Below are 11,121 nucleotides of genomic sequence, written 5' to 3'. Positions count from 1 at the left end.
TGTTCACTTTGTTATAGTTATTGATTATTTACTGAGTATCAACATTTATCTTTGTTTTTGAGTCACATAAATATACCTTTGTAAAGATAGAATTAAACATTAAAGTATTAGTATTTCTTTCAAACTGGAGGCATTTCTCCCACTAACATATTTCATCAAAACTTATAATAAGCTTGGTTCCAGAGGAAGACATGAGGGATAACCAAAAATAGAGACATTAATAATAGTGTAATGCACAGTGATAATTCTCAATAGGCAGTGTTGACAGACATGTTTTCCCAAACACAAGGATGCTGTAAGGGCCAAACAGAGATGATGGCCCCTCCCCAGCATCTCATTTTGTCCCTCTTCCTCCAGCTATGCCTCTACTCTCCTCAGATACAAGGGAGGTGGATTTTTCTCTCCTCTGAGATAGCTTGATGGAACCACAGGAACAATGAAGTGGGCTCCTGGCTCTTTTCTCTGTGGCAGATGGGGTGCCATGCCCATCTTCAGACAAAGGGAAGATTGAGCTCAAAAGCTCCCTGAGAACTGACAGCCTATGAACATGGTCGACACAGAGGGACAGGAATGTATTTCCAGGGTCATTCGTTCCTGGAAATAGTGAACTGGGACATGGGGGAAGTCAGTCTCCTCCTGCCACAGCCACAGGTTAAAAATAATAATGTTAACTGATCCCTAGGCTAAAATAACAATGTTAACTGATCCCTGGGCTAAGAAAGTTCTTTTGGTAATTCGGGTGATGGCAGCAGGCCCCATCTTAAGGATAGACTAGGTTTGCTCAGTTCAAGGTCATATCTGTTTGCTCTCAGCCATGTACTGGAAGAAGTTGCATCACACAGCCTCCAGGACAGCCCTCCTCCTCACAGCAATGGATAATGCTTCACTAGCCTTTGCAGATAATTTTGGATCAGAGAAAAAACCTTGAGCTGGGCCAAAAAGGAGGAGCTTCAACCTGTGTGCAAAATCTGGGAACCTGACAGTATAGGTTGGGGGCCAGGATGAGGAAAAAGGAACAAGAAAGACCTCCCCACCCTTCTGGTAAGGAGGCCCCGTGATCAGCTCCAGCCACTTGCAGTCCTGGCTATCCCAGGAGCTTACATAAAGGGACAGTTGGAGCCTGAGAAGTGACAGTGCTGACGCTACAAGGCTCGGAGCTCCGGGCACTCAGACATCATGAGTTGGTCCTTGCACCCCCGGAATTTAATTCTCTACTTCCATGCTCTTTTATTTCTCTCTTCAACATGTGTGGCAGTAAGTGTGCTCTTCACAAAACATTGTTTTAAATGGAAAGCTGGAAAACAAAACAGATAATAAACCAGTGAAATTTCTGTATTTTTTCTCTTTTAGTATGTTGCTACCAGAGACAACTGCTGCATCTTAGACGAAAGATTCGTAAGTAGTTTTTATGTTTCTGCCTTTGTGTGTGAACTGGAGAGGGGCAGAGGAATAGAAATAATTCCCTCATAAATATCATCTGGCACTTGCAGCTTTTTAAAAACATTGTCTAAGTTTTACCTATTTTTCTTAATAGATTTTAAGTGTAGCATCTGTCAACATTTTTAATCACTGTTATATTTTCAGGGTAGTTATTGTCCAACTACCTGTGGCATTGCAGATTTCCTGTCTACTTATCAAATCAAAGTAGACAAGGATCTACAGTCTTTGGAAGACATCTTACATCAAGTTGAAAACAAAACGTCAGAAGTCAAAGTGCTGATAAAAGCAATCCAACTCAGTTATAATCCTGATGAATCATCAAAACCAAGTGAGAAAATAAAGACTACTGACCAAAAAATTATAATAATAATCTGTGAAGTTCTTTTGCTGTGGTTTTAGTTGTTCTATTTGCTTAAGGATTTTTATGTCTCTGATCCTATATTACAGATACGATAGACTCTGCTACTCTGAAGTCCAGGAAAATGTTAGAAGAAATTATGAAATATGAAGCATCGATTTTAACACATGACCAAAGTATTCGGTAAGGATTTTTGTTTTAATTTTCTCTGCAAGACTGATTTAATTTTTATTTAATATTCTATACTTGAGTGAACGTAATTTTTAATGTGTTTTCCCCATTTATAATATCCCAGTGACATTATGCCTGATTATGTTGAGCATAGTAGAGATAGAAGTTTTTAGTGCAATATAAATTATACTGGGTTATGATTGCTTATTAATAATCACATTGAAGAAAGATGTTCTAGATGACTTCAAATGCTAGTTTGACCATATTTACTGAAAATTTTTTCCCCATCCCCCATTTATCTTACAACATAAAATCAATCTCATAGGAATTTGGGTGTTGAAAATAAAATCCTCTTTATAAAAATGTTGACAAATTGGTGGCTAAAAAAATTAGCAAGCAGAGGCATAGCAAGGATTTTGGCTCCTAAAGTAAATTATATTGAATGTGGAGCAGGAAGAAACATGTCTTGAGAGACTAAGTGTAGCAAACATTGCAAAGCTCATGTTGATCATTGCAGAATGAACCTGCATAGTCTCTTCCCTTCATTTGGAAGTGAATGTCTCTGTTAACAGCTTCTCAGGGACTCATAAACTTTCTGAACATAAGGTCTCAGATACAATTTTAATATTTTTCCCCAATTTTTTTTCTAAATTTTTCTCAAAGCAGCTTGAGAAATTGAGATGAATAGTAGCTAGGGAGAAGTAGCCCAGGAAAGATTTCTCCTCTTTTTGCTATCAGAGGGCCCTTGTTATTATTGTTGTTATTATTACTTGCATTATTATTGTCCATCATTGAAGTTGAAGGAGGTTATTGTACAGAAATTGCCTAAGACAAGGCAGAGGGAAAACGTGGACAAATAGTTTGTCTACCCTTTTTTACTTCAAAGAAAGAACAGTTTATGCATTGTAGACAGTTTTCTATCATTTTTGAATATTTACAAGCCACCCTGTAAGTAACTACAAAAGGAGGGTTTTTACTTCCCCCAGTCCATTCCCAAAGCTATGTAACCAGAAGCATTAAAGAAGAAAGGGGAAGTATCTGTTGTTTTATTTTACATACAATAACGTTCCAGATCATGTCCCTGTGTAAGTTATATTTTAGATTGAAGCTTATATGTATAGCCTCAGTAGATCCACAAGTGAAAGATATACTGCTTCAACATGTGTGAATTACTGAACTGAGCCTTTCCTGCTTCTAAAGCATCAGGGGGTGTTCCTATTAACCAGTCTCATCACTCTTGCAGGTTGCTATCTGCTGCCCCTTATGCATAAAGTAAAAAACAAAATGTCAATGACATTTGCTTATTGACAAGGACTTTGTTATTTGTGTTGGGAGTTGAGACAATATGCCCCATTCTAAGTAAAAAGATTCAGGTCTACATTGTATTCCTGTTTTAATTGATTTTTTGGTTTGTTTTTCTTTTTCAAAAAGTTTGTAATTTTAATTCATGTTAATTTAGTAATATAATTTTACATTTTCCCCAAGAATGGAATAATTTATCAGAAAGTAATTCTTAAGAAAATAGTTAGCAGTTTCCAAAGAAAATATAAAATTACTCTTCTGAAAGGAATACTTGTTTTTGTCTTCTTATTTTTGTTATCTTATGTTTCTGTTTGTAGATTTTTGCAGGACATATATAATACAAATAATCAAAAGATTGTTAACCTGAAAGAGAAGGTAGCCCAGCTTGAAGCACAGTGCCAGGAACCTTGCAAAGACACGGTGCAAATCCATGATACCACTGGGAGAGGTAACTGATGAAGGTTATATTGGGATTAGGTTCATCAAAGTAAATAATGTAAAGGAGAAAGTATGTACTGGAATGTATAGGAATAGTTTAGAAAGTGGCTACCCATTAAGTCTAAGAATTTCAATTGTCTAGACCTTCCTTGAATAGCTAAAAAACAGTTTAAAAGGAACAGTGATGTGAAAAGTAAGAAAATTATTCTTGGAAAATGAATAGTTTACTACATGTTAAAAGCTATTTTTCAAGGCTGGCACAGTCTTACCTGCATTTCAAACCACAATAAAAGTTGATTCTCCTTCTCTAGATTGTCAAGACATTGCCAATAAGGGAGCTAAACAGAGCGGGCTTTACTTTATCAAACCTCTGAAAGCTAACCAGCAATTCTTAGTCTACTGTGAAATTGATGGGTCTGGAAATGGATGGACTGTGTTTCAGAAGGTAATTTTTTCCCCACCATGTGTATTTAATAAGTTCCTACATTGTTTCTGCCATATGGCAGATATTTTTCTAAGCACCTTGTGAACCCTAGCTCATTTAATCCTTGCAATACCCCTAAGAGGAAGGTACTTCTGTTACTCCTATTTGCAGAAAAGGAAACTGAGGCACACAAGGTTAAATAACTTGCCCAAGACCACATAACTAATAAGCAACAGAGTCAGCATTTGAACCTAGGCAGTATAGTTTCAGAGTTTGTGATTTGACTCTATATTGTACTAGCACTGACTTTGTAGATTCATGGTGGCACACAATCATAGTACCACAGTGACAAAGAAAAAGAAGGAAACTCTTTTGTCAGGTAGGTCAAGACCCGAGGTTGCCCGTCACAAGATGATGAAGCCCAACACCACCCTCCACCACCCCACCACCCCCACCACCCCGCCACCACCACCACCCTTTCACACACCAGAGGATACACTTGGGCTGCTCCAAGACAAGGAACCTGTGTTGCATCTGCCACTTGCTGATACCCACTAGGAATCTTGGCTCCTTTACTTTCTGTTTACCTCCCACCACTGTTACAACTGTTCCTACAGGGGGTGCTCAGAGGGAATGAATGGTGGAAGCATTAGTTGCCAGACAACAATTGAGCAATGGGTTCCATCATAAGTGTAAGAATCAGTAATATCCAGCTAGAGTTCTGAAGTCGTCTAGGTGTGTTTTTAATACTGTCACTAATTTAGAATTTATGATGTGCCAGGAGCTCTCTTAAGTATTTCTCTTATATTCTCTCTCATGATCCTTGCAGCAACCCTAAGAAGTAACCATCATTTTTCCTATTTGATACATGAGGAAACTGAGGTAGCTTGGCCAAGATCACTTAGTTGGGAATTGATAGAACTAGTGCTCCATATTTTTGACAAAATATTGATAGCATTCTCTTTACATGCATTGATAGTCTATTTTCTCCTTTTGCCCATGCAAATGTGTAATTAGAGACTTGATGGCAGTGTGGATTTCAAGAAAAACTGGATTCAATATAAAGAAGGATTTGGACATCTGTCTCCCACTGGCACAACAGAATTTTGGCTGGGAAATGAGAAGATTCATTTGATAAGCACACAGTCTGCCATCCCATATGCATTAAGAGTGGAACTGGAAGACTGGAATGGCAGAACCAGGTACTGTTTTGAAATGACTTCTAACTTTTTATTGTAAAGATTGCCTGGAATGTGCACTTTCCAACTATCAATAGACAATGGCAAATGCAGCCTGACAAATGCAGACAGCACATCCAGCCACCATTTTCTCCAGGAGTCAGTTTGGTTCTTGGGCAATCCAAAAAGGTAAATTCTATTCAGGATGAATCTAAGTGTATTGGTACAATCTAATTTCCCTGGAACCATTCAGAATAATAGCTAATTACTGAACTTTTAATCAGTCCCAGAAATTGAGCATAAAATTATAATTTTATCTAGTCTAAATTACTATTTCATGAAGCAGGTATTATTATTAATCCCATTTTACAGATTAACTTGCTCAAAGTCACATTGCTGATAAGTGGTAGAGGTAGAATTCGAACTCAAGTAGTTTAACTTTAGAGCCTGTCCTCTTAACAACTATCCTGGTTGAAAAGCAAATACATCCTCTTCAGACTTCCCAGTGCCTTAATGGCCATTTATTCTGTCAAATCATGAGCTACCCTAAAATTAAACCAGCTAGCTCTTTTGGTGCTCTAGAGGCTTCTTTTTGCTTGAGATATTTGAAGGTTTTAAGCATTGTTACCTAATTAAAATGCAGAAAAATATCCAACCCTCTTGTTATGTTTAAGGAATAGTGAAATATGTTGTCTTCAAACACATGGATTTTTTTTTATTGCTTGATTGATTTCTAATCCAGAAAGTGCTATAGTCAGTAGACCTTCTTCTAGGAAAGGACCTTCCATTTCCCAGCTACTGGAGATTAGAAAAGAAGCTAAATATTTTCTGGAAATTTCTGTTCATTCATTAAAGCCCATCCTTTCCCCCTCTCTATAGAAGTATTGCCCACTTGCACAATTTTTTCCAGGAAAGAATCTCTCTAACTCCTTCAGCTCACATGCTTTGGACCACACAGGGAAGACTTTGATTGTGTAATGCCCTCAGAAGCTCTCCTTCTTGCCACTACCACACTGATTTGAGAAAGAAAATCCTTTTAGCACCTAACCCGTCAGGTGGTATGAGTGGCTAATGAAACTGTACCTCCTTCAAGTTTTGTGCAATAATTAAGGGTCACTCACTGTCAGATAATTTCTGTGATCTATGATAATGTGTGTGCAACACATAACATTTCAATAAAAGTAGAAAATATGAAATTAGAGTCATCTACACATCTGGATTTGATCTTAGAATGAAACAAGCAAAAAAGCATTCAAGTGAGTGCAATCATTAGTTTTCACTGAGATGCTTCAAAGGCTTCTAGGCCCATCCTGGGAAGTGTTAATGAGCTGTGGACTGGTTCACATCTCTATTGCCTCTTGCCAGATTTGCAAAAAACTTTACTCAATGAGCAAATTTCAGCCTTAAGAAACAAAGTCAAAAATTCCAAGGAACTGTCCTACGAAAGAGGGAACTTCTGAGATCGCTGAGGAGGGTCAGCATGTGATGCTTGTATTTCCTTCTTCTCAGTACTGCAGACTATGCCATGTTCAAGGTGGGACCTGAAGCTGACAAGTACCGCCTAACATATGCCTACTTCGCTGGTGGAGATGCTGGAGATGCCTTTGATGGCTTTGATTTTGGCGATGATCCTAGTGACAAGTTTTTCACATCCCACAATGGCATGCAGTTCAGTACGTGGGACAATGACAATGATAAGTTTGAAGGCAACTGTGCTGAACAGGATGGATCTGGTTGGTGGATGAACAAGTGTCACGCTGGCCATCTCAATGGAGTTTATTACCAAGGTATGTTTTCCTTTCTTAGATTCCAAGTTAATGTATAGTGTATACAATTTTCATAAAAAAAAATAAATACATATGAAGAAATGAAGAATAATTTATAAAGATAGTAGGGATTTTATCATGTTCTTTATTTCAACTAAGTTCTTTGAAACTGGAAGTGGATAATACCAAGTTCATGCCTAAAATTAGCCCCTCTAAAGAAATCCACCTGCTGCAAAATATCCAGTAGTTGGGCATTATATGCGAAACTATCACCATCAAAGCTGGCACTGTGGGTTGTGGTATCTCCTTTAGACATACCACATATGTGGTCTGGATGGATTAACATTACTATATGGATGCTTGTTGACACATTAACCTGGCTTCCCATGAGCTTTGTGTCAGATACACGCAGTGAGCACGTGTTTGGAGGAACAGAATAAAGAGCAGGCAAGTACTGGTAAGGGCAGGAGTTTGTGAAAGCTTGAGAGAAGAGACCAGTCTGAGGATAGTAGACACTTATTTTAGAATGGGGGTTGGATGAGGAGGCTATGGTTTGCTATAAGCCTGGAATGGTTTGGAACACTGGTTTCACTCACCTACCCAGCAGTTATGTGTGGGGAAGCCTTACCGATGCTAAAGGATCCATGTTACAATAATGGCATTATTTGGAAATCCCTGTGGTATTCCATGAATAAAACCACTATGAAGATAATCCCACTCAACAGACTCTCCGTTGGAGAAGGACAGCAACACCACCTGGGGAAAGCCAAACAGTCAGACCAGACCTGTTTAGCATCAGTAGGGCTTGCCCACCATATCTGCTGGGTAGATGAGTGAAACCAGTGTTCCAAACCATTCCAGGCTTGTAGCAAACCATATTCTCCTCATCTACCAAGATGAGCAACCTTACCACCTGATGTCCTAGCCAATCACCAACTAGGAAACTTTGCAAAGTTTATTTAAAGTAACTGTTTGGTTTTCACAACATTTTTAAATTGGAGAAACATAACTTATCTTTGCACTCACAAACCACATAATGAGAAGAAACTCTAAGGGAAAATGCTTGATCTGTGTGACCCGGGGAGCCATGCCAGAGCTGTAGTTCATGCCAGTGCTGTGCTCTGACAAGCCTTTTACAGAATTACACGAGATCTGCTTCCCTAGGACAAGGAGAAGGCAAATCAACAGAGGCTGCACTTTATAATGGAGACATAAAATAACATGCCAGAACCATTTCCTAAAGCTCCTCAATCAACCAATAAAATTGTGCTTTCAAATAACCTGAGATGACCTCATCGGGAATTTTGTGGCTCCTTCTCTTCTAACCTGCCTGAGGAAAGATGGTCCGCAGTAGCTGAGTCCAGGATGGATAAGCTTAGGGAAAGAGGCCAATTAGGGAACTTTGGGTTTCTAGCCCTACTAGCAGTGAATAAATTTAAAGTGTGGATGTGACCATGAGTCACAGCACAGATGTTGTTTAATAATATGTTTATTTTATAAATTGATATTTTAGGAATCTTTGGGGATATTTTCAGTTAGCAGATAATGCTATAAATTTTATGTAACTGGCAATGCACTTCGTAATAGACAGCTCTTCATAGACTAGCAGAGGTAAAAAGATTCCAGAATAATGATATGTACATCTACAACTTGTTTTAGGTGGCACTTACTCAAAAGCATCTACTCCTAATGGTTATGATAATGGCATTATTTGGGCCACTTGGAAAACCCGGTGGTATTCCATGAAGAAAACCACTATGAAGATAATCCCATTCAACAGACTCACCATTGGAGAAGGACAGCAACACCACCTGGGGGGAGCCAAAAAGGTCAGACCAGAGCACCCTGTGGAAACAGAATATGACCCTGAGGATGATTTGTAGAAAATTACCTGCTAATTTCTATTGACCCACAAAGTTTCAGAAATTCTCTGAAAGTTTCTTCCTATTTTCTCTGACTATATTTATTGATTTCAAGTCTTCTATTAAAGATATTTGGCCTTCAATGGAAATTAAAACTCATTTAGGACTGTATTTCCAAATTACTGACATCAGTTATTTAAAAATTGTTTATTTGAGGAGACAATATTTCAACTTTGTTCCTAAATATATAATAAAAAAAGATTGACTTTATTTGCATTTTTATGACCACTTGTCATTTATTTTGTCTTGCTAAATTATTTTTATTATATCAAATATTTTAGTATGTACTTAATAAAATAGGAGAACATTTTAGAGTCTCAAATTCCTAGGTATTTTCCTTGTTTATTACCCCTAAATCATTCCTGTTTAATTCTTCTTTTTAAATGGAGAAAATTATATCTTTTTAATATGGTTTTTGTTTTGTTATATATTCACAGGCTGGAGATGTTTAAAAGACCATTTCAAAAGAGATTTACTTTTTTAAAGGACTTTATCTGAACAGAGAGATATAATATTTTTCCTATTGGACAATGGACTTGCAAAGCTTCACTTCATTTTAAGAGCAAAAGACCCCATGTTGAAAACTCCATAACAGTTTTATGCTGATGATAATTTATCTACATGCATTTCAATAAACCTTTTGTTTCCTAAGACTAGATACATGGTACCTTTATTAACCATTAAAAGCCACCACTTTTTGCCAATTTACTAATTACAATTGGGCAACCATCAGTAGTAATTGAGTCCTTATTTTATGCTCAATGTTATGCCTAACTCTTTGGGAGTTACAAAGGAAATAGCAATTATGGCTTTTGCCCTCTAGGAGATATAGGACAAATACAGGAAAATACAACAACCCAAACTGACAATATTCTATACAAGAACAAATCACTAAGCAGGAGTCACAGCCACACAACTAAGATGCATGGTATCCAAAGTGCAGCTGGAGACAGGAAAGCTGCTTGGGGAGTCTCCCAGCAGAACCTTTTAGCTCTAAACACCTGTGGTGGGACCTGGGCACTCTGAGAGGACTACAACTCAGAGCAGAGAACTTCAGGGAGCTATTTGCCCTATCCCTCACTAGTCGTGAGGTGAGCTGAATGGAACCATCTCTTCCTTCTGATTCAGGGATATTGACTTTTTAGCAACCTGAGTTCAGGTTCATTTGCCAACTTTCTAAGGAATAGCTAAATCTACATAACTTAGCAAAAGGCTGATTGTGGGAAGTAATTGGCTAATTTTATGAGAGGTGGGTCTGGTTGTTCCGAAGTCCTGAGCTTTGGCTTTGCACTGTCTTTCTTTCCACCTTCTTTCTTCTTTCCTTTCCTTTTTTTTTTTTTTTAGAGATAGGGTCTCACTCTGTCACCCAGTCTGGAATGCAGTGGCACAATAATAGCTCACTGCAGCCAGCCTTGAACTCCTGGGCTCAAGTGATCCTCCTTCCTCAGCCTCCTGAGTAGCTGCGACTACCGGAGTGCACCATCACACCTGGCTAATTTTTTTTTAATTTTTATCTTTGTAGATAAAGAGTCTCACTATGTTGCCCAGGCTGGTCTCAAATGCCTGGCCTCCAGTGATCCTCCTGCCTCGGCCTCCCAAAGTGCTGGGATTACAGGCATGAGCTACCATGCCAGGCCCACAATTTCCTTCTTAATCTTTTCACTTTCTTGTTATCAGGAGTGCTAAATTTAAGATATCCTATTGAGGAGATAAAAACAGTAAATCAGCTTCTAGATATACAACCAAAGACGTAGGAGGCTTTGGAAAATAGAAACATTGATTCATTGTTTGCAGCCTTCATATATACATGTATGCATGAAGCATTTATTCAATTAACATCTATTGAATGCCTTCCTTGTGGTAGCCATTGTGTTGGATTTGGGAATATAGTACATGGTATGCTTAGTATTCTCCACTCTCCCAAACCTGTTCTATTCCATCCAGTCCTCAAATGCAAAAAAAAAAAAAAAACAGTGACTCATCCTCCAATCTTCCTCCCCATATCCAATTTCTACCTCCCCATATACAATTACTCATCAAGCCTGCTGAATTCACCTCCCAAATATTTATCATATTCACTTTTTTCCTCTATACCGATTGTCACCATTGTAGCTGAGATACA

The 11,121-nt window shown here is 38.2% G+C and overlaps 1 protein-coding gene across 2 annotated transcripts; it reads left to right on the top strand.

Moving 5' to 3' along the window:
- Positions 1-1,129: 1,129 nt before the first annotated feature.
- On the top strand, positions 1,130-9,655 carry FGG (fibrinogen gamma chain). 2 transcript variants are annotated; one of them, XM_055274059.1, is made up of 10 exons: positions 1,130-1,254; positions 1,351-1,395; positions 1,585-1,768; positions 1,888-1,981; positions 3,589-3,719; positions 4,021-4,154; positions 5,151-5,335; positions 6,821-7,098; positions 8,737-8,906; positions 9,437-9,655. In XM_055274059.1, exons 1-10 carry the CDS (start codon positions 1,177-1,179, stop codon positions 9,449-9,451), a joined length of 1,314 nt encoding a protein of 437 aa, XP_055130034.1. In that variant the 5' UTR covers positions 1,130-1,176; the 3' UTR covers positions 9,452-9,655. The 2 variants fall into 2 exon arrangements, with proteins under 2 accessions (XP_055130034.1, XP_055130033.1); XM_055274058.1 differs by having other exon boundaries at positions 8,737-9,620.
- The last annotated feature ends 1,466 nt before the right edge of the window (positions 9,656-11,121 follow it).

The sequence above is a fragment of the Symphalangus syndactylus genome, chromosome 4, assembly GCF_028878055.3.
Source record: "Symphalangus syndactylus isolate Jambi chromosome 4, NHGRI_mSymSyn1-v2.1_pri, whole genome shotgun sequence".
NCBI classification, from domain to species: domain Eukaryota; kingdom Metazoa; phylum Chordata; class Mammalia; order Primates; family Hylobatidae; genus Symphalangus; species Symphalangus syndactylus.
The sequence above is the reverse complement of the archived record's forward strand: the minus strand, read 5'-3'. Positions and strand labels throughout refer to the sequence as shown.

Coding starts and splice junctions, on each gene's coding strand:
- FGG (XM_055274058.1), top strand. CDS start 1,177: ATGAGTTGGTCCTTGCACCCCCGGAATTTAATTCTCTACTTCCATGCT. Junction 1,396..1,584: donor GCATCTTAGACGAAAGATTC/GTAAGTAGTTTT, acceptor TTATATTTTCAG/GGTAGTTATTGTCCAACTAC. Junction 1,769..1,887: donor TGATGAATCATCAAAACCAA/GTGAGAAAATAA, acceptor CCTATATTACAG/ATACGATAGACTCTGCTACT.